This window comes from Lissotriton vulgaris, chromosome 7 (assembly GCF_964263255.1).
Source record: "Lissotriton vulgaris chromosome 7, aLisVul1.2, whole genome shotgun sequence".
Classification (NCBI taxonomy): Eukaryota; Metazoa; Chordata; class Amphibia; order Caudata; family Salamandridae; genus Lissotriton; species Lissotriton vulgaris.
Window position 1 is genome coordinate 1,261,569,585 of NC_141695.1, and position 27,820 is coordinate 1,261,597,404.

The 27,820-nt window shown below is 45.3% G+C and overlaps 1 protein-coding gene across 1 annotated transcript; it reads left to right on the forward strand.

Moving 5' to 3' along the window:
• Positions 1–2,827: 2,827 nt before the first annotated feature.
• Positions 2,828–26,531, forward strand: LMAN2 (lectin, mannose binding 2). Its single transcript, XM_086931808.1, has 8 exons — positions 2,828–3,223; positions 13,815–13,933; positions 22,010–22,127; positions 23,261–23,340; positions 23,472–23,633; positions 24,699–24,813; positions 24,908–25,027; positions 25,628–26,531. The coding sequence occupies exons 1-8, from the start codon at positions 3,097–3,099 to the stop codon at positions 25,786–25,788; spliced, it is 1,002 nt and encodes a 333-aa protein (XP_086787934.1). The 5' UTR covers positions 2,828–3,096; the 3' UTR covers positions 25,789–26,531.
• The last annotated feature ends 1,289 nt before the right edge of the window (positions 26,532–27,820 follow it).

Here is a 27,820-nt window from a genome sequence, read left to right on the forward strand (position 1 = left end):
AAAATGTTCTGATAGCACAACCCCCGCCATCAGTCATGACACATTAATGTAGATTAACCACTGAGAAAGAACACTTCACTCTGAGGCAGATTAGAAGTTGGAAACCGTGCATTAGATTTTTTTGTGTGCACATTTAACTGTAAAATGAATTGGCATACTCTTTTAAATGGACCTGTAAAGACAAATACTTCCTTTTTAGTTACGATTCCACAGGTCGATCTAGAATTCACCCTGCATGTGAGGATGTGTTGAGTCATTGCTTCTTGCATCCTCTGTGTTTACAGTGTAAGGCAAGAGGGGGGTCGGGGCTGTAGTCCATATGGAAACTTGATCTGCAATGCTGCAAACAATCGCAAGGCAGACGTGTGGGTTTTCCATGGCAGACTTGGTTACCTAATGACTAAGTAGTGACGGTGGCACTTGAAGACTGACACTACGTTCCCATCAGCTCCGTATTACATAAACAAATCTTTCATACTGCCTAAAGTACTTACATTTTTTCTCGCTCCAATGTTGAATTTTTTTCAAATAAGTTCTTTCTTGGGCTCTTCCGAAAGTGCTTCACGACCTGCAGAAGGCTTGCAGACTCCTAACAGCACAGTCAAGTAAAGATCTGCTTTACGCTGGCTCAGTGGGAATTCAAAATTATCAGATGTGTTTGGGGCTTTGATTCTGAGCAGAGTCGACTGTGTCCTGTGTAACGTTCATGCATTTCTCCATTGCACTTGTATGCCCTTAGCGCCCTGGGCTCGTAGACACGAACATGGAGCAACATTTTTAAACCAAATAGGACAACTGCACGCCAAAGAAAAAAAGAACATATTATAAGTTCCTAACCGAGTACACCATCGAAGAGAGGGGCTAAAAGTCCACACGTTTACTAAACTCAACAGCTGATCTCAGCCTCGAGAACAGACTCTGGTTTCCAGCAAATCAGAGAGCGTAAAACATTTCCTTCCACTGGCGAGATTTGCCTCCACGTTTCTCATAGATTGTATTCAGAATCGCCTCAGTGCTGGTTCTGTTTACAGTATTTACGGGTTAAAAAAACAGTTACAGACAAGGAATTTTAGGCTGCTCGTTAAAAATATTTGACAGTCCGTAGCAGTGTAGAAAGAATGTCTGCTTGCCCATCGGACAAAATAGAGTTTAAAACTTCTTTTCTCTGACTAAAATCCACATGTTCCGGGCGTCGGGCGATATAAATTCCCCACCCCTGTTATTCTCCTCATCGAATTGTTTTTCTAATCTTTTCAATGCTTCTTGGTATTCATTAAGAGGTACAAATGTTCCTGGTGGACTCTCATATTCAGGCATGCTGTCAAAAATATCCTGACCTGCTTTACCTAATAGTCCAAACAACAATGAACATTTCCTTTCAGCATCAAATGCTTTTCCATCAATTGATACAATATAATTCTCAAATGCCCTTATCCATTTTTTACACTTCATTGTGGGTTTTCCAGGCTCATCTAGAAATCGAGGAGGTGCACATATGTTGTTGCATTCTGCCATGTTTTGCACAGATTCCTATATTATTCCTTTCAGATCTCTCTTCCTTCGTTTTGCTTTGCTTCAATACTTTGATATATACTAGGCTCTTTATCCGTTTTTAAATTATTTGGCTTACTTGTGTCTTTTACTATTTCCTTCCGAAATACCCTTTCCTGCGCGATGTTTCTTCACGTGTGTAAACCGCCTCGTATTTGTTTATTCAGAGGCAGAAATCAATTTCGAAAATGGCCGCACGCAGCACACGTACGATGACGTGCGTTGCCACAGTCCAATGAGCTTACACCCCCGGCATGCTTCACGCGGCACAGCTGAGGTGATTGATTGCGCCTTCAGCTGAGCTCTGACAGGGAAGCGCGCCAATTCTGAGGTGAAAACACTGACAGTTTCACAGGTACTTCTCTTCATCCGAAGCGCTTCAGCCTTTATTCATTCCACTCAGCCAGGCTTGCTTTACGCGCACACGTAGATTCCTTTTCGCTGTTGTTATTTTCCAAGGCAGTACTTTACGCACTTCACTCCTTTTACAATTACTTTCATTCAAAAGAGTTCTCCTTTCGGTCAGCGCTTGCCATACATCACGGTGTACTTACTCCGTGTGACTTTTATCTCCATCAGTCCTTAACCTTCATTACGCTCCATATTTGGATCACAAGCCTCATCAATCAAACTTGTAAGATCTCCGTTTTCTTTCGCAGGCCCTTTTGTCACCAGTCCTCGTCGCCAATTGTAGCGTAACAGCACGACAAACCAGGAGTGTTGTTACTAGTTACTTTATTATAATAACACAAAGGGCCCGCGGGGAGCGGGAATAGGAACAACAGTCACCACAGGAGTCAGCTGTCATCTGTCCGCCAGATCGTGTGACGTCACATAAATATGTATTGAACATTCCATGGTGACACTGGATGATGCCAGTTCATGGAAAAGGAAAACATACTATAACATACAGCTCTCTGCATAATAGCAATTATAACAGTTACAACAAACACTTTTCTCTTGTAACGTAACTGGTTCTATTGTACAGCTCTCTGACACCTTCGGGTAATGTCCGCGCTAAAATGCACTAAATAAATAAATAAAATAAACAGTAAAAAAAGGAACACAAGCATGACGTGCATGTGAGTGTTTAGTCCTTCTTTTATGTTTCATTGTTAGTTCTAACGTCCATGCTAAAGTGTCGCGCTGTCATTTCATTTGCGGTGCCTGTGAGACGATCATTTTCTAGTAACTATTACCGGCATACTCGTTGCCCTCCTATTGGTTCTCGCTGGTGACTGTTTGGCCTCCCATTGGCTGTTAAGCGTTGTCAGCTGACTTATCAATGGATGTTTCTGGTGTCTGGCTTTAGGCTTTTGCTAAGGGTCTGGCCCATAACTATGTAATATTGACTGTGTTTCGTTCATTTCGCGGTGTCTCAGTGGTAGCAGTAAGACCCTGGGCTCTGCTTGTTTCGGGGCCCGAGAGCAAGAAAGCGCTGAAATGAGTGTTCTTGCTCCAAGAATGTGATTTTCAGCACATCTACCCTTTTCCGGTTGAAACCGGAGGTGGTGTACCGGAAGCAGGAAGTAAGGGAGACACATCATGGCGGAGGAACCGAGTCCGTTCTGTCTTTTCCTCCTCCTGCTCTTGCGGGGGGCGGTGGGGGACTTGACGGACGGTAACAGCGAGCATCTGAAGAGGGAACACAGCCTGATCAAGCCCTACCAGGGTGAGGGCGAGATAGGGTAACTTTCAAGGCAAGGGGCAGCAAAAGCTGGTGCACAGTCCTCCTTACCTACCAGGGCGAGGGGCTATCTCCTGACATCTAACTAGGCGTAAAGTCCATTAAAGGAGGGAGTGGGAGCACAGTTTTCCCAAGTCGCACTGGGTTAAGTATTACATCTTCATAAATGCCATCCTGTAGAAACCAAAAAGCTGACGTTCTATGTCGTATTGTGTAGAATGAAACAAGATTTAGAAACTTGTTTCTCTCACATTACCGTTCACCAGGTGATGGTATTGTCAAAGTGGGGATGGGGGTATCTTTTCCCCCCCATTTCATTTACAGTAGTGCTTTACCGGTGATGGTGCATGTAATTTCTGGGGGGCCACGTTCTCTCAGCAGTGTGGAAACTAAATATAGGGCAGTCGCTTTCTCGCATGTTTCTGTTTGTCGCTAGTTTCTATGATAAAATAAGGTGTTGCTGGTGGACCGATGCATTTTATTTTGGGTGTTCTCCATCTGAAATAGGGCTCCCAAAGCACCTATTTGTGTTATTACAGATGTATTGTAACTGAAGCATGCGAATTGTAATGTGATTGAGTGTTGAGCTCGTAATGCTCAGATCAAACAGCAGAAGATCGTCCTAGTGATGTCAGGCTGGAACTGTTTTCTCTTGTGAGCAGGACGGTAAGCTTATGTCTCTGCTATGTTGGTTTGTAAAGCGTGATTTATTTTGGTTTTGTGATGTTAAAAGGCAAGTCCGTATGGTTGGGGTTGATATAACGGAGTGCTGTTAATGTGGCAGCGCTTTGGTATACAGCGTTGTTGCCATGTATTGCGCATGAAGGTGTCCGGGGTCTGTCTAGTAAGATTTGTTTGAGAGAAGTCAGTTGCAAGTTTAATTGGAAAGGTTTAGTGTAGTGATCGCTGCTAGGTAGATGGTGATGTTGGATAGACGTTTCGGGCATATTGGAAGCGTGTTTGTTGATGAGGTCTGACTATTGTGTACTGGCTTGGTGGTTGTGCAGTGTGTCTAAGACTTGGTTGCTCTTTGTAGTATACTTTTTGCTATTGTATGGCAAATGTTAGGCACCTTGTTTCTTCTACAGGAATGTTGTGGTTAGAAGAGTCAATTCCTGAGAAGAAATGTATATGGAAGCGAAGTATATTTGGGCGTGTCTGTCTTGTGACAGAACCTGGGCCTGCCAAACTGAACATTTATTTTAAATGTTTTGTTGGCCAGAATAACCTAAGGGGTAATTGTCTGTGGTCTACCACCTTTTGGCAATGGCAGCACTCGAACCTCAGCCAACTGCCTTTTCCTGATTAATATTATGTTCAGGGCTCAAGAGCTACAGAAGGAGATAAGAGTTATAGCTGGGATGTTTGGTACACTCGCCTTCATTTTCCCACGTGCTGTGATTGGTGTGCCCCCCCCCCCTCTCAGTGTTTCTATGTTCGCATGGACCTCAGTGCCCTCTGTATGCCATCCATCTCCCTCAGATCTTGTCCCACTTCTTTCGGCAGCCCCAGCTTTGGTTCACCACTTTGGCCCTCACCATTCTTGAGAACCATGCTGTGGCACTCACTGAGCTTAAGGCTGCCTTTGTTCCAGTACCAGAGTGTAGAACTTCTCCCTAGATTGCCCAGATGGCTGCTTAAGTGTAGCACCTATGCAGTGGGCCTGAAAGGGGAATGGGCATGGGTGGATAAATATAGGGTGCAGGGCGGCACCAATTTTTGCTGTAGGATTTGCAGATATTGGAGGACCAGGATGGTGAGTGGCTAAGCTTATTACAAGGTGTCTTTGGAAAGTGAGAGTATGGCCAGGGTGTCTGTAGGAGGAACTACACAGGCATTTAAAGCATATAATTGAATGATTGCGTGCCTAGTGTTGTGTGGGGTGGCATTAGGGAGAGGAAAAGTAAAATCGGTCCTGAACTGTTCACGGACTTCTAAGCCTTATAACAAGTGTTCTATCCTGTTTGAGTTTTTTTTATCATGAATGACCGATCAAGATAGGAAGTTCTGAAAACTGCACCAGTGCAGGCATACATATTTTAAAGCATTCCACATATCTAATTTTCCCATTCAACCATTTCGTTCCCAAATACAACCCATCATATTAATTGTAATTGAATTTATATAGTGCTTATTACCCCTGATGGGACGTTGAAACAATTCACACTGGTCAGCACTCTGCTCTGGAACACAAATTTTATGGTTCATCCAATGACATTGGTTATTCTTTGTTATAGTTTGTTTCAGGGATTTGTCTTTTGCACGTAAGACCACCATTCCTGGCATGTATTCTAGTTTGTGGTACATTCAACTAATGGGAGTGATCACTGGGGAGGGGGCGGGTGAGGGAGCATGGACATGCTAGTATATACAGACGTTTGGTGGATTAATAGAAGAGGAGATAAAGTATGGTTAGCACGTGCATGACTTTCAGCGGATGAGAGGTTGTGATGTTTGAAGTGAGAGGGCAATTTGCAAAAATACATTAATAAAGATTAAGGCAAACAAGCATGTGATCAGAGAAGGTTGTGGTGTGAGAGGAGCCATGGAAGGGATGAAGAGGGCTAGTTGAAAGGAAAAACGACAATCGGAAGTTTTGAGTAACCGTTTTCATGCTGGTTTCTTAGAAATATAGCAGATGCTTTCTCAGATGGCATACAATTTCATGGTGCAAGACAGTGGATTGGAACATTATTTGCATGAGAAAATAGTGCTAAATCGATTACTTTTTAAAGGCCCCTAGGCCCTTTTGTGCTCTCAAATGACCTGCTGCACACAGTTATATGAAACACCTTAATACAGTCTTTATTCATACATGTTTTAATAGAGTAATATCTTAAAGTTTGATCCACACTACTATTTACAAGGCAAAGTGGGATCCACATTGGATGCCCGTGATTTGAGGGCAGGCAGGGGAAAATGCATTGAGTATCTCGCTGTGGCTGGAGGGTGAAGATTCCCATGTTGGGGTGAAGAACTTAGAAATTCAATAAAGACTTTGTTAGCAAGGGGCTGCTGATTATACTTCCTTAAGCACCTCTCTTAAGTAGATTTTAGGAGTGAAGAGGAGCCTTCAGGTTCTGTTGTAGTTGATACAGGCACTTTTTAGGAGAGGCTCAGCCTTTTGTCTTCCTTGGTCACATTTTCAGTTGGGCTGATGACAGTGAAGTGCAGAAATCTCATACCTCTGTTGAGTGTGCTCCATGCTGGAGACTTTTCTGCTGTGAGTGCATCACTTTACAAAGGATGTGTCTGAGGAGCAGTCTCAAATGTTAATCCAAAAAATTGCTAACTAAGAAGAATAAATATCAGTACATGGAAACCGCTAACCCTACACTCCAAAGCCCATCTTATTAAAGCACTTGAACACACATTAGGAACTTTAAAAATAGTTAGTGCATAAGTAAATGAAGACCTGACTTGGCAGTTCGGCTGAACTGTTCCCATGAGGACTGATTTGCATATGGCTGGGTCTGAACTGGGGTGGCGAAGTGAGCTAAAGAACGATGATGGATTCAACCCAGGTCTGTAACTGTGGGTGATTGTCTGAAAAGTTTCAGCGCTCCGTCCATCATCTCCTTGTGTTTGCTTTATTCACCCTAAGTTGGCAGGGTATGCCCATACGTGGGTCCCTTGCTCACTTTGCCACTGGATTTAAGCTAGCCTGGCTGATGAGGGGTGTTACCCCGAATCCAGTGCCACAATGCTTGTTTCCGGTCCAGGGAAGACCTGGCTTGGCAGTTCGGACTAGGCTGTTCCCATGAGGAACAGGGTCAAGACTGATTTACATATGGCTGGATCGGAACTGAGGTGGCAATGTGAGCTAAAGAACAATTATGGATTCAACCCAAATCTGTGACTGGGGCGTCTGAAAAGTTTCAGTGCTCCATCCATCATATATTTGTGTTTGCTTCATAAGTAAATGTATTGCATGTCTTTTCAGATCCCAGGAAAACCATGCAGTTTGATTTACTGTACATGGCATCATTTTTTATGCTTTTTTTAAATCTAAAAAATCCATACAGTTCAGTACATTTTTACTGCGATGAGATGGAATCCCCCTTTTCTGCCACAAAATTCCCCTTGCATGAATCTAATCTAATAGTCAGAGTTATGAATTACATGTTTAATATGCACTTGTCAGTTATTTAACCAGGTGCTGTGGATAGGAACTCCTCTGGGTTATACAGTATAACCTGCAGATAGAAAAATGCTCAGATAGGTTCTTACATAGTTCCCGGTTTCACTGAAAATAATATGCCTATGTAAGTTGATAATTCAAATACTTAGCAACATGCAGATTCTGCAGAAAGAGATTCCTCAATGAGCCTTAAAAGCAGGATTAGTGTAGACCCTCACCCCGTGTTGGGCCTGTCAGTTATTACTAGGTACAGAGATAACGGAGAACCCTCCCGCTAGTGACATAGTATATGTAAAACTAAAAGTGCTGTTTCTAGTTTCGTTCATTATTCGTTTTAAAATTTATGAAATTCACTAGTTTTAGTTTTGCCCGTTTGAAAATTTTATGAAATTCTTTCGTTTAAAAAAAATTATATGTTCACTTTTACCTGCATTGTCTGAATTTGGTTGGGGCTCTTGGGAAACACGTTCTTTTACTGTCCGGGTCCGGAGTTCGGACTGGCAGCTACTTCCTGGGTCTCACATTTACAAACTAGAGAAGCCATTTTAGGTCAGTGCGTGCTCTAGTTGTCAGAGTAGCCAACCCTACAAATAGGCACGCGGACTCATGCAGCGGACACGCCTAAGGCAAGCCCGTCTGCGCCCGTCAGCATCCCCAAAGCGCCCAGTGCCAGCCACGCTGTCCATCATGTGTTCCACTTTGCAGAGAGGGGGCTGTATAGTAGCAAAGTTCTTCACTCACTCGGCACGCTTCCATGCTCCCGCGCCAGTAGGTAGGATGCACTGGAATGTAAAAACACGATTTGCTCTTCCTGTGATTTAGATTCAGTACTGGCTCTTTCGGACGTGCTCCAACCATGGCAGTTGCTAAAATGGGTAAGCACAAACCACCTATGCATGCTGCTCTTATTAATGTACGTTCACTCAAGAGGAATTATCAGGATACCTTTGATCTTTTGGAGGACAAGAAACTTGATTTTCTGTGTATTACAGAGACCTGGTTCGATGAGGTCTTGAATCCTACCATTGCACTGGCCATTCCAACCAGCTTCAGAATTACTCGAGTGGACAGATTAAAAGGGAGAGGAGGAGGGGTGGCTATCGTATATAGATATAAGTGATCCCTCCAACAGGATGTTTCTACACTTGGAGGAGATTGCGAAGCTCTGGATTTTACACTTGAGAGATCCTTGATCTATAGACCTCCTGGTCCAGCGAGTGCCTTTTTAAAAGCACTGGGGGACGTTATTGTTCCCCGAGTCCTTCATTTTACCCACTATATTATCCTAGGCGACTTAAATTTCTATCTCGGCCAGGCAGCTTCGTAGGACACTCTTGAACTATTAGAAGCATTGTCCCTCGCTCAGCTCACACAATGGGTTGGCTATCTGACGCTCAGGGGGCCACCGCTTAGACCCTATCTGCTCTAATTTTCCTATCGCAATTGAAACCCCCACTCTGGAGCCTTGGTCAGATCATTTTCAGACATATTTCACCTGGGTTTCACCAGATGGTAACCTTCCGCCCCGCTCTAATCGTGAGCCTATGTTTGCTAAAATTGACACGTTGCTATTTAGCCAAGCCTTGGGGGCCACCAGACCCCCTCTTGCCAGTGATCTTGTAGATGGGCTTGCTGGGTTTACAAGCTTAATCTCTAACACTGTTGATCTCATAGCCCCAGCCACCCGGTATAGACACTCCAGAGAGCTCTTATAACATCTAGATTGGACTTCCTTTATTTGGGCCTTCCGGCTGGCCTCCTGCATTAACTGCAAGTTAATCAAAACATGGCCGCCAGAGCAATCCTCATGTTAGGCCCAAGAGAACGGATCTCTCTTCATCTAAGGAATCTTCACTGGCTGCCTATCTGTAATAGAATCTACTTTAAGGCACTTGTATTGGCCTTTAAAGCCCTTCATGGCCTCGGAGCCCCTTACATTAGGAAGCAGGCGTCTTTCTATATCCCGAGCAGAAACCTTAGATCTTCACCTGATGACAGTGCCTAGGTTTGCCCGCTCACGTAGGGGAGGACGCTCTTTTTAGGTACAAGTGGCCTGTCTATGGGATCGGATGCCTGTTACTCTTAGACAATTGGATGACTTAAGATGTTTTAGGAAAAAAATTAAAATTGGTTATTCCTGGATAAACCAATGTTTACGTTCAGCCCAGCGCCGGAACACTCTATCGAGTAGCTGTGCGCTTTATAAAAACTAAATAACCTAACATAACTCCTCCTCTAACCCCTGGTTTACTCTTGCTCTGAGGATATTGAAGCAGGAGTGCAAGAAAATAGAGCGAGTCTGGCGTAAAGGGTATCGTCCCGAGGATAAACGTATGCTGGGATACAAGCAACAAACCTATTATACGGCCATAGCACAGGCTAAAGGTCAATACTAAAGGAATTGATGCAGCCAAGAATAATTCAAAGGAAATCCTTTATATAGTTCAAAGTTTCCTGGTGCGCAAGGCGCAAGCAAGTACGATTCCATCTTCTACCTTGTGGTGCGAAGAACTCTACATTTTTTTCTTGGAGAAAATTCACACTATACAGGCGTCCTTCACTTCTAGCAATATGGACCTAGGTGCCCTCCTGGCTGGAAGAACCCTATTGGCCCTTCCCTCTCATTCGCTGGCTGCATTTGCCCCCATTGATCTATCTAGCTCCCTTAAAGCTTTAAAGGGTCTGAAATCAGGATCCCCTGCAGAACTGCTTACTAAATAAACTGCAAGTGGTGCAGAACGCGGCTGTCAGGCTTCACTTCAACATCCCTGCCAGGCGTAGCGTGAGACACCTGCGCGCCTTATACTGGCTGCCTGTGGCAGAGAGGGTCATATTCAAGATCTTAGTTATCGCCCACCGCGCTCTGCATGCCACAGGGCCAGGTTATCTTCAGAAACGGTTTTCCTTCTATACCCCTGCAAGATATCTGCGTTCCTTCACTCGCCTCCTGCCTCAAGTTCTGCGTTTCTGCTGGCAAAGGATGGGCGGCAGCACTCTGGCTGTGAAGGCTGCTTTGGCCTGGAACGAACTGCCCCGCTTAGATGCACTCAGGACCCGAGTCCCTGCCCTCGACCCCAGCACTCTGGCTAAACTTGTTGCTCGAGTCAAATCTGGCTCACCTAATGATTGCTGTCCTCCCTCTGTCTTTCGTGACATCTGCCTGTCCTTACCAGACTGCATCTTGCCTTTATTAAACGCCTCATTGGAGGCAGGAGTAGTACCTAATTCCTTCAAGGAGGCTGTCCTCGTGCCCTTACTGAAGAAGCCTGGAGCTGACCCGGAGGACCTTGCCAACTATCGGCCTATCTCTCTCTTGCCCTACTGTATTGCTTTGCCCACTTGCGTAATCTGAACTTACGCACACCACTTACTCACAGAGAAACTCCAACACTCCACTGGAGGTAAAAATGAGCTTTATTAATATTGTAGGCAAAGGCAATAAGTCACTGCAACTAAGAAAGTCTTAGGCACCGAGTGAAAGGCAATAAACAATGAATACACCACACTATATACATAAATATGAAACTGTGAATACAGGTATATAAACAGTTAATGTACAAAGCACCTCACCAGATTCATTTGCAGCACCGGAGACTTCAACATCCCTAGGCCAAGCACTGAACACCAGGTCGGGAACCCGCAGACCGGCAGCTCAGGGAGTAATCTCTTCGGGCACCAAAGTTGTCCCGCGAGTGCATCCACTCCAAGACTGAGTTCCTGAGCTCCACCCCACAGACCCCGCTTTTTATAGCTTAAATCAACCTGTTCGAGAAGCCTCTAGCAGGCGCTCTCGCCCATCTATTCACAAGTGCTGGCCCTCATCTCTGCATCAGACCCACCCAGACAGACCTGGCCAGATTCTGTTTTTGGCGGTGTCGAGGCAAAAGACATTCCTTTCCCACTCTCCGGCCTTGGAGACTGGCACGGCCATCCTCCCTCTGTTCTAGCGATAAGTATGGAATGCATGAAAACACTCTGAAGGTACAACGTAACCTCACGAGGCATCCTCACGAGATGCCTCGCACCTGCTTGTACTGGTTTACGTGAATAACATGTTTATGTTACTGCTAAAGTGTAACTCCAGGTCAAGGCAGCTCAAGATGGAAGTGCGATGCAACAAAATGGAAGATCAGAGCATTGCATGGAATCGAGGTCAACATATGATTTAGCACGTTTAAAATGGCAAATTCAACACATTTACCTATCCAAACTCCTGGAGGTACATGTTACTAGCTGCCTATCTGAATTCATCGAGCGTTCCAACTTTCTGGAACCTAATCAGGCTGGGTTCAGACCAGCCCATTCCACCGAGGCTGTGATCCTGACAGTCATGGATACGCTTAGGGCTAATGCCGATAAAGGGACATCACAGGCGCTTGTCTTATTGGATCTGTCGGCTGCGTTTGACACGGTGGACCACAACATCCTCATCCACCGTGCCGAGCAAGCTGGCATCCGAGGCCTGGCTCAAATCTTTCTTGTCGGGCAGAATGCAGGCGGTCCGGCTTGGTCCCTTCACAGCCGCACAGGTCCCATCCATCTGCGGAGTGCCTCAGGGATCGTCCCTGTCCCCTCTTCTTTTTAATCTTTATCTTCAGCCGCTTATTTTCTCCTTGAAGAGGTGGAATATCACCGTATTCAACTATGCAGACGATCTGCAAATAATTTTTCCGCTTAACACCCCCAATGCAGCCCTCGATTGTCAAGCAGTGATGCTACACATCCAACATTGGATGAATTCCCACCAGCTTAAATTGAACCCAGGGAAGACCGAGTTAATCCTTCCAGGAAACAGTCTCACTCACTGGGGCCCACAGTTCTGTCTATCTGAGCTTGGCTCCCCGCCCGTCCCGGCTAAGTCAGCAAAGAGCCTTGGGGTCATAATTGACTCGTAGCTCTCTCTTAAGCCTCAGGTTGGTGCGGTTGTGTCCTCATGTATGTTCCAGCTCAGAAAAATCAGGAAAGTTTCCCATCTCCTGACACCAGAGGCCCTGATACAAGTCCTGATCGCCCTGGTGCTCTCCCGCCTGGATTTTTCAAACTCCCTGTACTACGGCCTACCTAAATTCCTCCTTAATAGGCTCCAGATTGTACTGAACCAAGCGGCAAGGCTGGCCTATAAAACCCCGAAGTGGCAATCCGCGAGACCACTGCTTCACAGACTCCACTGGTTGCCGGTGGAGCAGAGGACTGCATTCAAGATCGGCTGTCTGACCTTCAAAGCTGTGTTCGGGACCTCCCCTGCCTTCCTCAAATCACTGGTCATTCCTTACCGTCCGGTACGTAATCTTCGTTCCTCCCATCGCCTCTTGCTAGCTGTCCCTGCTACCAAACAAAAAAAAAACGGCGGTCGTAGATTTGCCTACCTTGCCCCCGCCTTCTGGAACCAGTTACCTCTCCCTCTTAAATCTGCCAATTCACTTCTGGCTTTTAGAAAACTCCTGAAAACTCACCTCTTCACACAGACTGGCTAGACCCCCGTATCTCCATCTCATTGGCACTCAGCCAGCGCCAGGAAACCTCTCGGTGTCAGTGCGCTATACAAGAATCCGGGAAAAAAATAAAAATAAATAAAAAGCTGAAAACTCACATTTTTTCCTAAACTTGGCTCCTCTTCAGACTCTAGGTTCGCGCTGGGACACTCTTGCGCGTTAGAAATGAATATAAAATAACATATTCCAATTGTAGACCTGTCAATCTGTGGTTATAAACACTAACATATATAGCTACTGTTAAAACCATTAAAACTTCCTTGGTAATGGACCTGCAGCCTCCATCCCGTGCATATTCATAGCAGCAAAGCAGGAATTAACCATCTTATGGTTCAAGACAGGCAGCAGGTTTGCTCAGATATTGAGACAGTAGCAGCAGGCTTCAGCAACCCTGACTGATGTTGTCAGAGCCATTTATAGTTCAGAGCACACATTAGCAGAGTCATTCAGACATGATGACAAATGGCTCATTTGGAAATATGGGCATAATCTGCAGCCACCCATACGTTATCGGTAGAAAACATATATATTAATAAATGCTATTGACTCGCAATGATATGCCCAATAGTTAAGTAATATTTTTTGGTTGTATTAATTAACAGCCATATTACAGAGTCCAACTCCTCCTACGTTTGTTATGTATAGAATGAAAGAGTTGGATGCATGCTGTTGGTTGTGAATCGATTAATAGAGCAATGTGAACTTTAATAAAAACGTATTTGAGTCCCAGCACTCGAGGACCTGTGGAGTTCCTTGAGCAATGGTTAGGCACATGTTATCAGAGTATTTGATTGATGTCGGTTTTGGTGCTGTTGATTGCATAAATGCCTTTTGGCTTAAAGGGCCGACATTATTAACCCACCCTCTGTGCTCTTCTGGTTTGCTCTTTTAGCCAAATATGCTCTTGACATTGGCCAATGTGTGTGTGTTTTTTTTCCCCCAGGGGTCGGCTCAAGTTCAATGCCCTTATGGGACTTTGGGGGAAGCACTATGCTGACGAGCCAGTACGTCCGACTGACACCAGATGAGCGCAGTCGTGAAGGGTCCATCTGGAACAGAGTGGTAAGTGTCGGTTAGTAGGTAATTCTCTGCAAAACAGACTCCTCTCTGGGTTTCTGCTTTTGATGTGACCCCAAATGATCTGTCATAGAAACTGATTAACTGATACTTTCTGGTCTGATAGCCCCATAAAAAAATCTGCCCCTCGATAAAGGCTGACCAGTATCTTGAAGATTTCCCCATGAAAGCTGCCTGTGAAATAGAATAATACATTCTTGAGAGTCTGATGTGGCTACACAAAATTTGGCCCTTGAACAGGGCAGTGTGTAATTTAGGGTCGGTGTCAACTATACAAAGGCTGTCATCAAAACGGAGAACAGCTATTCTTAGGTGGAAACTCTTCTTAGGGAAGAAAGCATGTGATGCTGCCTATATACTGTCAGCTTCCACCTTATAAGGAAAATCTTAGCAAAAGAAAAATAAAAGAAACCCAGTTTAATTTAGCTTGCATTTTCTTGTGCCCCTCTTCCAGTCCCAGACATTCAGTTTTTCAAATCTTCCAAAATTGGGGTTTGTCTTGTATGTTCAGCTATGAACAACAGAAAAGGATCCCACAATATACCAATAAGGGGAGAGCCATACACATTTACAGTAAAAAGCACACCCCAGGGCCTCACTTTTACTCATCATGGGGGTTGTTTAAACTCTGTTGGCTACCCAATGAACTTGGAGCCAACAAGAAATGTATGAACTAATTTAACAAGAAACCAATCAAAAATTATGTCATCTAAAAATATGTATTAAGGAACAGCAGCTCGTTAATTGTCGAAGTATCAACAAATATTCAGACTTCTCCTCAATGTGTGGAAAATGTATTTCTGGCAGGTCCCCAAAATGACACAATGCAAACTTCCAAAAAGAACACATGTACAGAAAGTCCGGTTTTGCTTGTGGAGAGCAGCTGGCTGCATCCTTTTTTGTACACGCACTCTTCTTTGTGCGGTTCTTTATGCCTAGGCAATCAAGTGCCCTAGTGTAATTAGTGGTGCTTTATTAACAAATACACAATTACTTAAAATACAGAATTGGCGTCCCTTGACTTAATGTTGGCATTGTACTGGTAGGGGAAGTTTTACAGAGTTCCCTGAGCACAAAAGTATATGAGTGTATCTGTTAGATTTACAGATGATATCAATTCGAACAATGATAGTCCATATCCATGTATCCAAGTTTGAAAAAAAGTCCTTATTTTATTTCTCTTCCAGATGCTCACGAAGACTTGTGGATACAGCAGTACAGTCCTGATATCAATTACAACAGCCAAACGCCAACACGTGTTTCGTCAAGGGGCATCACCCAATGACTTCCTCAGGGCAAAAGAATGATATCACGGCGTCCAAACGATACTGATCATATACGGGAGCTCGAGACATACTTGATGGTCTCAAGATACACAGACCTACTTTGCCTATCGTTTTTTCAACAAGATTGATAGACTCTTGAAGACACTAGTGAGGAATAAAATTATGATACCACCCTATGGTGGATTGCTCTATAGAATTTCCTGTTACTCAGCCGCTCTTACATCTGCAAGTGATATCATTCTTTTGCCCTGAGGAAGTCATTGGGTGATGCCCCTTGAGGAAACACGTGTTGGCGTTTGGCTGTTGTAATTGATATCAGGACTGTACTGCTGTATCCACAAGTCTTCGTGAGCATCTGGAAGAGAAATAAAATAAGGACTTTTTTTCAAACTTGGATACATGGATATGGACTATCATTGTTCGAATTGATATCATCTGTAAATCTAACAGATACACTCATATACTTTTGTGCTCAGGGAACTCTGTAAAACTTGTTATTGTGACAACAATTACGTCTGTAATTTATTGTCTTTTGACAGCGGTGGGTGGTAGCTGTCTGTGGTTCCCTTGCTGCCCCACCTTTGAGATAATAAGCTGTAAACTCTTTGCCACATAAGGCTATGTGCTGTTAAAACCTCACTACCCATCGTTCGAATTGTACTGGTAGGGGTCCTGTAGGAAAATCATTTTTAGGTTTTGCCTAGCCAATGCGTACGAAGTACGCATGCGCTAGGAAAACCTTATGTTTTTCTCTGTGGGGTCGGGTATCCGCCCCCTCCTCCCATTGGCTAGCTCCATAAATGGAGGCTAGCCATTGGGAGAGGGCTCTGTCCGTCAATGCCGGACCAGATTCGGGGGCGTTCCCGAGAATTTTTCTCTTTTGGCGACGTCACACTACGTCAGCCAAAAGCCGGGAACGCCCCCGAATCTGGTCCGGCACCCGCCGTCGATGCTTAATCTCCCCTTGCCTAACAACATGAATTCCCCCGGCTGCCATGTATTATTGGGTAGGCGCCCCTTCCTATAACAGCACAGCCTGCGAAACTCAGGCACTGACAGTGGAGGCTGGGAAACCGGGTTCGAGTCTCGGCAGGATGCTTAATCTCCCCATGCGTAACAACATGAAGGTGTCCATCTCTAACTCAACATGTGCTCATGTAAAGCGCTCTAACCCCTTCGGGTCTCGTTAGCGCTATATACAACTTTTTTTTAAAAAGCTTTAATGTGTACTGCCTAGCAGTGGCATCGGGAGCGGGGGGGCCCTCCGGCGGACGGGTGGCAGCATACTCTTCACGCCCCTATTAACTCCACCATGTGGGAGAAGCTCCGTGGCTCACCTGGGCAGTGCTCGGCCTCTCTAGTTCTGCAGACCAGGGTTCTAGTCTCGGGCCTACTAGATAGTAATTTTACCGAGGTGTTTATTCAAAAGTGCCTCTTTGTGTTCACGAGTGGCACTGCTAGGTTGAAGCATTACATATTAATTAAAAGCCCCACTCTCTTCTTCTTTGGGCCACAGGGATAACGTGAGAACTTGTGGGGCAGAGAAGGGGAAGAGTGCCTATGATAGATAAGGCTCTTTGGTCCGGTTATAGTCTAAGTCTGCTAGACACAATTCCCCGGCTGCCATGTATTATTGGGTAGGCGCCACTTCCTATAACAGCACAGCCTGCGAAACTCAGGCACTGACGGTGGAGGCTGGGAAACCGGGTTTGAGTCTCGGCAGGATGCTTAATCTCCCCGTGCTTAACAACATGAATGTGTCCGTCTCTAACTCAACATGTGCTCATGTAAAGCGCTCTAACCCCTTCGGGTCTCGTTAGCGCTATATACAACTTTTTTTTTTAAAAGCTTTAATGTGTACTGCCTAGCAGTGGCATCGGGAGCGGGTGCGGGCCCTCGGGCGGACGGGTGGCAGCACAGCCTGCGAAACTCAAGCACTGACAGTGGAGGCTGGGAAACCGGGTTCGAGTCTTGGCAGGATGCTTAATCTCCCTGTGCCTAACAACATGAATGTGTCCGTCTCTAACTCAACATGTGCTCATGTAAAGCGCTCTAACCCCTTCGGGTCTCGTTAGCGCTATATACAACTTTTTTTTTAAAAAGCTTTAATGTGTACTGCCTAGCAGTGGCATCGGGAGCGGGGGGCCTCTCCGGCGGACGGGTGGCAGCATACTCTTCACGCCCCTATTAACTCCACCATGTGGGAGAAGCTCCGTAGCTCACCGGGGCAGTGCTCGGCCTCTCTAGTTCTGCAGACCAGGGTTCTAGTCTCGGGCCTACTAGATAGTAATTTTACCGAGGTGTTTATTCAAAAGTGCCTCTTTGTGTTCACGAGTGGCACTGCTAGGTTGAAGCATTACATATTAATTAAAAGCCCCACTCTCTTCTTCTTTGGGCCACAGGGATAACGTGAGAACTTGTGGGGCAGAGAAGGGGGAGAGTGCCTATGATAGATAAGGCTCTTTGGTCCGGTTATAGTCTAAGTCTGCTAGACAGAAATTTTACTGATGGGTTTATTTAATATACAGCCCAGCCAGGGATCTTCTTTTAATTATTTAGAACTAATACAGCCTAAGCTGAGGATCGAACTCTGCTCTCCACCTCCAAGGTCGGCAGCTTTATGTGTTACGCCACCTCTCCTCGCTTCACTTTGTTTCCATTGCGTGACCTTTAAGTGCCCCTGGGGCACAAGCAGGGGCCTACTAGAGTGCTTCTCTATCGGAATGCACTGTGCGATCCCCCGGGGTATACACTATGCGTCATGTTTTCTGTTCCGATTGGTCATGCCTTTCCACAGTTTGTGGGTGGCCACAAAGCCTAGTAACCGTAAAGACAATATCACTATATCCCATCTAATTGAGTTAACTTCAAATTATCAATTTCTCAGTTCTCGAAATAAGGTATTCAAGCCAAGCCGGCTGTTGCGTGAAGAAAGTTAGGCAGATGCTCTTAAATATACTATACACAGAAGATTCGTTTTAAGGTTCCTCTCAATATGCAAAAAAAAGAACTACGGATCGATCATGTATCTATAGAGCTATCCTGTATATTTGTTTCTGCATTTCAATAGTAGGAATGAGTGTATAAGAGAATCGGGTTGCCTTTCACCTGATTCACTTGTGCCAAAGTAAATAGTGGCCAAATGTGTTGGCAGAGCAGACAGTAAGGCTGGAGGTTAGGACACCCAGTTACCACTTGTTGGCTGACCTTTTATGCAGGGTGAGTACAATAGAAAGTCCTGGACAATGAATGTAATAATTATGTGGAGCGCTGTCTCGTGCACTGTGAGGCTATCGGCAGGGCTTAAGCAGCAGTACGTTGAACCCACTATTTCAAAAGAAGGAGTTTGTGCAGGTTTTTTTTTTTTTAAACGGGTGGTGGACACTGTCCTTCATTTTTAAGGACCAAGGCTTGTTTTTCATCCTCGGACTTCATCTAGAGTAGGAGAGACCGGAAGAAGAGGAAGAAAGGAGGAAGAGAAAAAATAGGGAAATTGTGATAAATGAGAAAGCATGGATGGAAAAGAAACTGCAAAGTGAGATGAAGAGACAGGCAGTGTGGCTTGCTGGAAGAAAGGTGTGAGGTGGAATCCAGTTTAGACAGCCTTGGTATTTTTCTAACATGGCATTTGTAAGTGCCAGTGGCGGGCTCTTAAAAAATCTTTAGGCCCCTGCACTTATTTATAAATTCAACCCTAAATGGAGTACATTACTGTGTGCCACTTTTACTGTGTGTACATGTGTTGTGTTTGCATACCGCAAACATTCCCAAAAGACAGCAGAGTAGTGTACAGGCTCAAAGGAAGAGAGCAGCAGTGAAAGGTGGGTGTGAATGCCCTCATTCTGTTTCGAACAGTAGTCACACAACTACCAAGAGGCCCTGTGTGTTGTGGCCCCACACGCTTTCTGTTGGCTAGGTGAGTGTCTTTGACAGGTGTACCTATTGTGTTTTTTTTGTTGTTTTTTTTTGGTCGAAGCCTACATCTTTTGGACCTTCGGAAAGCGTCCATGAGAATGCATTTCGCCCATTGCTTGCCAGTGGCTTTGTACCTCACATTTTCTTGCTTTTATTTGGACTGTTCAGCTTAAGTTTGTCCCTTCCATTGCTCAGTCAAGTCAAGTATTACACCGTCTCCTCCCTCAGGACTCGCTCCTCTCTCCAAACTTTGCCTCGTAATGCAGGAACATCACTGCCAGCAGCAGCAGTGCCGACCGGTGGGGCCGCATCCCAGGCTGAGCTTTGCGGGGAACCCGAGGAGTGGCAAGGGGTCAGCGGTGCCACCGGCAGGTCCTGGCTCTGCAGTCACGCAGCTCCCAGGATGCAGGACTTCTGCTCATACTCTCATCCCGTCACTCAGTCTTCCCTTTCACCACTCTCCTTCTCTCACCGACTCTCTCTCCTCTGCTCATACTCTCATCCCGTCACTCACTCTTCCCTTTCACCACACTCTCCTTCTCTCACCGACTCTCTCTCCTCTGCTCATACTCTCATCCCGTCACTCACTCTTCCCTTTCACCACACTCTCCTTCTCTCACCGACTCTCTCTCCTCTGCTCATACTCTCATCCCGTCACTCACTCTTCCCTTTCACCACACTCTCCTTCTCTCACTGCTTCTCTCTTCTGCTCATACTCTCATCCCGTCACTCACTCTTCCCTTTCACCACACTCTCCTTCTCTCACTGCTTCTCTCTCTTCTGCTCATACTCTCATCCCGTCACTCAGTCTTCCCTTTCACCACTCTCCTTCTCTCACCGACTCTATCTCCTCTGCTCATACTCTCATCCCGTCACTCACTCTTCCCTTTCACCACACTCTCCTTCTCTCACCGACTCTCTCTCCTCTGCTCATACTCTCATCCCGTCACTCACTCTTCCCTTTCACCACACTCTCCTTCTCTCACCGACTCTCTCTCCTCTGCTCATACTCTCATCCTGTCACTCACTCTTCCCTTTCACCACACTCTCCTTCTCTCACCGACTCTCTCTCCTCTGCTCATACTCTCATCCCGTCACTCACTCTTCCCTTTCACCACACTCTCCTTCTCTCACTGCTTCTCTCTCTTCTGCTCATACTCTCATCCCGTCACTCACTCTTCCCTTTCACCACACTCTCCTTCTCTCGCTGCCTCTCTTTCCTCTGCTCATTCTCTCATCCCGTCACTCACTCTCCCTTCAACACACTGCTAACTCTCTCCAATGCACCACTCTCTCTCACCCTAATTTGTTTTTCCTTCTTGGCTCTATCTCTATTCATTATCCCTCCCCGACTCCTCCTGATTCTATAGAGCACTTTTCAAAATTTTTTGTAACCATCGTCCGTTTGCGTGAGATTACGCTATTGGCATTGTAAATGACAATGGCATTAATTTATCTGTTTTCAAAACCAACACATAAATAAAAAATGTGTCATTGACAATGCCAATCGCTCTAACTTTGTCAAAGGCAAAACCATTGCATTGTAAATGCTTGTTCACTTATTGAGGATTGGTCCCTCTGTATTTTTGAGGCTTCTACAATCGACTGACTGCTGTTCTGTAGTCAATTGACGTTGTGCTAAAACACACTTGCAGTGAGATAACTTTTTCTGGGTTGGCAGTGTTGTCCTGATAATGATCACTGAAAATTAATGGTGAACTGAAACCTTAATACTTCTTTGTTTATTGGATAATGATATACGAGTTACCTTGATCATTATCTTTGTTATGAGATGCGTTTGGGGGTCCAATTCCGGTGTAACATTTTTAAAGTCATTTTTATATGCGATGTGCAATATTTATGTTGGTGTGTTTTGGTGCATTTTTTGTCACATTGCGCAAAATAAAACTACCTATTAGTGATACCTTAAAAATGAGTTTTGTTTTTGATGGCTGTGGCAGATCTTCTAACTGCCGACTACGCCAGTGTGGCAGCTCAAGTTCATTCATCACACAGCAAGAGGGTGGTAGGAGTAGACCAGGAGAACTGCAGGAGTTTAAGTTCTTTGACATCCTAGTACGCAAGCTCATTGCTGGGCTAAACCGAACACATGTAGGATTACCACAATAGCCCCTCGTGTATTTTCTTGAGAATATTTGTATTGGTTTCAGGTTGCATTGGTGCAATAATTTATTGCCTGCTAGTAATTATTTGGGTAGCCAAGAATTTGATCAGTCCCTCAAAAGTGTGTATAAGTGAGACAATCAATGGTGCTATAATTGTGAAACGTATGTTCAGCCGGCACTTCTGCGTCTGTGAGGCGTCAAGGATGATGTGATGTGTTGTGTAAGTTTGCATGGGGACTGCCCCTACATCACAATAAACTCAGCAGGCATCTAATCACAGCAGTGGCTTTTCCATCCTATGCTACTGATTAAAATCAAAGACTTGACCGTAGACCTGCAATATGAAATGTCATCTTACATCGCAAAAGCTTTTTCCACCTGTAACTATTTCTCCACTCTTTGACCACCATGCTCCGGGCTGAAAATAGACTAAGAAAATTGGAAACAAGGCAAAGTTTGGACATTTTTATTAATTCTTCTCCAGGCTAACCTTATTAGAGAAGAAACTTCAAATTTAGTTGAATGGGGTACGAGAGCAGGGTCTTTAAGTGAGGGCATCGATTGGTCACTCACTGTGAAATGGAAAAACATATTAAACTTGTACCCATGAGACTGACCTGTCATGGAGAGAGAGCCCAGGGGAGGTATGCAGAGTCTGGTGGTCCAGCCCATGGTTTGTGCTTTTGTTTGTGATAAGTAAAGTCCAGAATATAAAGAGAGGTTCTTTCTTGCAGCCATGTTTCCTTAAGGACTGGGAGATGCACGTTCAGTTTAAGATCCATGGATCTGGCAAGAAGAACCTTCATGGGGACGGTTTTGCACTATGGTACACAAAGGACCGACTTACACCAGGTGAGTAAGCTGCGGATACCTTACGCATCATCTTTTACACCTTGTACTTTTGTACACTGGTTCACATTGTTTTTACTGGTTCATTTATTTTAAATGATTGGCTGCAGTGAGCTAGCATTGGCAGAGTACAACATATTTGTTTTTTTAAACTAGGACACTGTTGTCCTGTGGTATTGCACAGCTTGACGTCTTTCCTGCTATCGCCGACAGCAAATGCCCCTACGCTGTCTGCTCCCCTTTGGTTCTTTTTAGGCCTTTTCTGGCTTTTTCATTGTGTACTCTTTCGCTAGTTCTCTCATTCTCTGCTGCCCCTGTTTAACCTGTGTCCCATCTGTCCTGACGCTTGCCAGTCTAGTCCTTTGCTGTCCCCTATCCAAGGTCTCTCACCTTCGCCCATCTGTCTCGTCTTTCTCTGTCTCCTGTCCGAAGTGTCCCCACTCCCCACCTCTTTAGTAATCCTATCCTGAAGGTCGGTCGTCCTCCGTTCTGTTTTCTTGCTCCAGTTGTTTTGCCACTTATTTTATGCCTATATTTACAACAAGGGGTGGTGAGGGACAGAGTCTCTGAATTAAGCAGAAAGCTCTCACCCAGTCAAGAGATCAGGGCTAGATCCAACATCGTTTTTTAGCTCACTGCACCATCCCAGTTTCAGAACCTGGCTGTATGCAAATTAGTCTGTTCCTGTCCCAGTGCATGATGGATCAAGCCCTGATCTTTGGACTGGGTAAGAGTGGTCTGTTTAACTCAGACACTCTGTTCATCACCACCCCCTTTTTTGTAACTTATTTTATGCCAACACGTTCCCCTATTTGTGTTCTGCTCGACGCTGTTGCAGTCTGCCTTTCTCTGACCCCTGCCTTTGACTCTCGTCTTCTGCTGTCCCCTTGGCCTGCCTCCCACTCTGCCGTGACTTGCTCTGGGTTGTCTTCTGCATCCAGTCTCATCCTCTGTTTTACCATGTGATAGGATGTGGTCCACTCTCCCAGCTGTGCTCTGCATGGTATCCTCTCCTTTTGTTTCCCCAGTGTTGTTTGCCTTCCTCTTTGATGTTTGCACTGTGGATAGAGTCAGGGTGTGTCTTGTACTCTTTGCTGTAGTAAGCAGGTTTTACTTCTCACCATCTTCCCATCTAGGTCCTGTGTTTGGAAGTAAAGATAAATTTCATGGCTTGGCACTTTTTCTCGACACGTACCCTAACGACGAAACAACTGAGGTTAGTATCTGAGATAAAACACTGGCTGCAGTCATCAGTGCTTTGCACCTCTGCCAGCCCAGTACAGGCAGACCCAGGGGCAAGGCTGTGATGCAATAAGTCCCTAACTGAACTTGTCCTTCTTACTGCAGCGGGTGTTCCCCTACATTTCAGTCATGGTGAATAATGGCTCCTTGGAATACGACCACGGCAAGGATGGCCGAGCAGCTGAGCTGGCAGGATGCACAGTCGATATTCGGAACCAGAACCATGACACCTTTCTTGCTATTCGGTACTCTCGCGGCAGGCTGACGGTGAGCGTGCTGTAGTTTTGGGTGGGCACTATGGAATCCACCTCTATTGTGGATTGGCTTGCAGTCTTTAGTCCCTGGTGATGAGCCTTTGGGGAAAGGGGGAACTGAGAGGAGTAAGAGGTGAGGTGGATGGGAAGGGATATAGGAACCCACTGGATTGGGTGAGGTAATAAAAGCCAGGGTATTGGTTTCAGAGCACCGCAGAGCCAATGTGCACAGCTTTTGGGCGGGGTCAGTAGTGGGTTGAATAATCATGGGTTTTTTGTTAAATCTGTAATTTTTGCTACATATTGATATGATATAAAATAATAAAAAATTGTCATTCTCGGTTTGGTTTTACCAAATATACTTCATATATCTGTATTAGAGGAGCAATCTAAGCACTGTCTTAAAATGTTGTACTTGTCAGGGCAACCCCTTTGATGTATATACAATGTTGTCTCCTTTGGCACAGCAGTCCATTCCACGTGGTCAATTTACTGGGGTGGGGGGAGGGGCATAGTCGATCTCCAACTGCAAGCAATATCCCACCGCGCAATGAGTAGGCCCATGGCGACCAGGAGTCTAGTAGCCTACCTAACACCCCCCCCAAGCACACACACTAATCCGTCAAACTCAGTACCATCATTTTAGGCTCTCGTGTGATCTGCCTCCCTATAACTCAGGTCAGGGTGCTGCATATGCATGCCAGTATTGCTGTTTAATGGGGCAATCCCATACCGCATGATAGAAGGTGTCCAGGCCAATATTACATAGGAGGCGGTGGGGGGTCATGGCCATGTTGCAGTTTACTTAATCTGGTGGGGCTCTTCGATACCTTATACAGGTACGTCCTCTGAATAAGCTGCAGTTTCATGGAAATCGTCCTTGTTTTCCAGAGGGCCAACCTCCTGGGCACATCTGCATACCCCAGACCCTATGCCAGCATAGGGTCTGGGGTAGTGTGAAGAATCCATGTTTGTGGGCGCCCCTCCCCCAGATGTTGGTGGGCCTGCTTTCTAAATGCCATCTCCCTGATATTTCTTCTTGCTGTTTGCTTGCATGACGCTTGTTGTTCTGTCCCAGGTAATGACGGACATTGAAGATAAGAATGAATGGAAGAATTGCCTTGACATCGCTGGAGTCCGGTTGCCTACTGGCTACTTCTTTGGGGCCTCTTCCGCCACGGGAGACTTGTCTGGTGAGATATGCAATTTCATACCATGACACTGCAGTCCTCTTTCATGGTCACCTTTGAATGACCACTCCCTTCTCTTGTCTTTTGTTGCGTGCAGACAACCACGACATCATCTCGCTGAAGGTGTTCCAGCTGATGGTGGAGCACCCGCCTGAGGATGAGAATGTGGACTGGACCAAGATCGAGCCCAGCGTCAGCCTGCTCAAGTCTCCGAAAGGTAACGGGGAATACCTAGTCTTGCTGTAGTCTCCTCTCAGATGTGACCTTACAGGAAACCCATTACTGTGGGGTTTGGCTAGTGCTTGAAGACAGCGCTTTGTGTAGTTTTCAGGCCATCAGACCTTTTTCCAAAGGCGCTCAGTCACCCATGTCGGAGATTCTCATGCCTGGTGCATCCATCTTAGATGCAGTAACATCAGAAGCTCATCCTGGTGTTGAGTGCAGTGGGCTGCGCTGTGGTGAATGGCCGTGGAGTGTATAGCGCAGGTACTGATGGCCTAGCTGAGTGAATGCATGGAGTTTAAGGCAGTTGATGACTGGTGTAGGGGTCAGTTTGTTGGTGAAGTAAGTAGTAGCAATGTTCTGGAGGGAGGCTGGCAGAAGTTGGCTGATGGAGAAGATGATGACCTTGATAGAATGACAACGCTGGGTGCTGGCAAGAGGGGAAGCATTGGGAGTGTGGCACTGGGCATATGCTAGCAGGTGGTTAGCAAAGGGGTGGCTAAAGTCAGAGGGGAGGTGGTGGGGACCAACTGATGGAGCAGGTACTGTGAACATGTCTTACAGTATGATTTTGATTCTTTTCACTATTTTGCAGATAACGTCGATGACCCGACTGGTAACTACCGCAGCGGGCCCCTGACCGGGTGGAAAGTGTTCATGCTGTTGCTGTGCGCCCTGCTTGGCATCATTGTCTGTGCTGTGGTGGGTGCTGTGGTGTTTCAGAAACGCCAGGAGAGGAATAAGCGCTTCTATTGAAGGTGGATGCGCTGCCAAGCACCTGTCGCCCCAAGATGTGGATTGTACAAGAACTTTCTCTAAAGACTGACAGTTGTACAGAATATTTTTGTAATTTTTTGTTTAGAGCTGACGGCAGCAGAAGTAAGACTTGAATTTCCGGCTCTCTGGATGTTTGGGACGTTTGGGGCTTTCTTGCCAATTCAGAGAAGTCCTTTTGTGAAGTACAACAATCTAACTCCGCACACTTGAATGCCAGTGGAGGAAGGGATTTGATGAAAAAACTGGACTGGTTCGGTTGAATGGATGGCCACTTGCATTGATGGAGTGAATGGCCTGGTATACTGTTTAATTATTTTCCTTTTTTTGGGTTAGGATAGTATCGACTTTGGCTTCTTCACTTCAGGGGAATACATGTGAAATTCTTGAAGGACGTCCTCGCCTTTGTGTACAGGAGTGCTGTACACCCATTCCTTCTTGTTACTGGGAGGATAGTACTGCACAGTCTTGCCAGTTGGTTCCTGTGCCGCTCAGGAGCTTGACTTACACGAACAACCTGTCAATGTGAGCTTTTCTGCATGTTTTTCTCCTCTTGGTGGTTTCTTAGCATTTCTAAAGACAATGTTACTCATGATGCAAAAGATAAAGGGGTAGTGTGTGTGGATGGATTTTGACCTTATTTGCACCCCCTGCCAAATACTTAAAAATATCAGTTTGACAAGTCGCTACTTTGCGCACATTAAAAGTGTCCCTGTTCAGCCCAAGAGCGACTCCAGTTCATGATTTAACAAAGCACCTCACCGGTAGAAGGGGGTCTGGGAGTCAAGAGAGAAAGAGACAGCACATTAAAGCCAGTTGCAGGATCTGTCTTTCGCTAGCCTGGTGGTGGTGTTTACTGAGCTTCTGTTGCCTGCTTGTGGCAAGCACTGAGAAGCCAAATTGTGCTGAACCATTAGGGGGCATTGCAACTAGCCTTCACAGGGGCTTCTGCTTGAAATCATAATAGTTCGAAAAAGGGTGAGCCATTTTTTATGAATTGAGAGGGGGTGGGTAACTATTTTTGTTATTTATTATTCTTTTTTTGCATGTAAGTAATAAGAACTGCATGGGCTGTTCCTGTTCTTTACTTCTGTGCATGCTCCACTACATGTGGCCAGTTCCCTTCACCTACATATACTCCAGGGAGCACTATGCCCTGATTTTTTTTTATATATATATATATATATATATATATATATATTTTTTTTTATTTTTTTATTTTTATCCAATGTGCCAGAGCTACGAGAGGTCACACAACAGCCTTCTGCCATCTGGCTTTACAATGCAGACTGCTTTTCAGTTCCGATTAATATTTACATTGCCAACGCGTTTCAAGGTCAAAGCCTCTTCTTCCTGGGCTGCAACAAACCTGACATAACGATGCATTTAAAAATACAAACGAAATGTTGACACTTAATGCTTGCAGCAAGGAAATACATGTTCCATCATGCACCAAAATCTAGTGCACTGAACCCACGTCCATTGGAGGCAGGTGAATAAAACCGGAAATGAAAAGCGAGTTTTAAATGTCATGTTTGTTGCAGCCCAGGAAGAAGAGGCTTTGACCTTGAAACGCGTTGGCAATGTAAATATTAACCGGAACTGAAAAGCAGTCTGCATTGTAAAGTCAGATGGCAGAAGGCTGTTGTGTGACCTCTCGTAGCTCTGGCACATTGGATAAAAAAAATATATATAGATTATATATATATATATATATATTTATATATATATTTTATATATTCTATGTATTCTATGTTAAATGCCTCCCCTCTGCCCCCACAACCATGTGAACATGCTCACCTGCCCAGTTTTTTAGAGGGCTGCCCTGACAGACTGTAAAACCTCAATAACCAATATGAACTCCAGTTTTATGAAACGTCTCCATTCCTTCCCTGGGTATTTTACACTCCTTGTCAATCCTTACTCCTCTGTACTCCTAACCCTGTCCATTCTCCCACTCTGTTCCCAAAATATTTTGTGCCCACTTTCTCTGTGTTTCGTTTCTTTGCTTCCA

What these genes read in the sequence shown, in the direction of transcription:
- LMAN2 (XM_086931808.1), top strand. Translation starts at nt 3,097, where the DNA reads ATGGCGGAGGAACCGAGTCCGTTCTGTCTTTTCCTCCTCCTGCTCTTG. An exon ending in GGTCCATCTGGAACAGAGTG is followed by an intron (nt 13,934 to 22,009) that starts GTAAGTGTCGGT and finishes TCTTTCTTGCAG; the next exon opens with CCATGTTTCCTTAAGGACTG. An exon ending in ACTCTCGCGGCAGGCTGACG is followed by an intron (nt 23,634 to 24,698) that starts GTGAGCGTGCTG and finishes GTTCTGTCCCAG; the next exon opens with GTAATGACGGACATTGAAGA.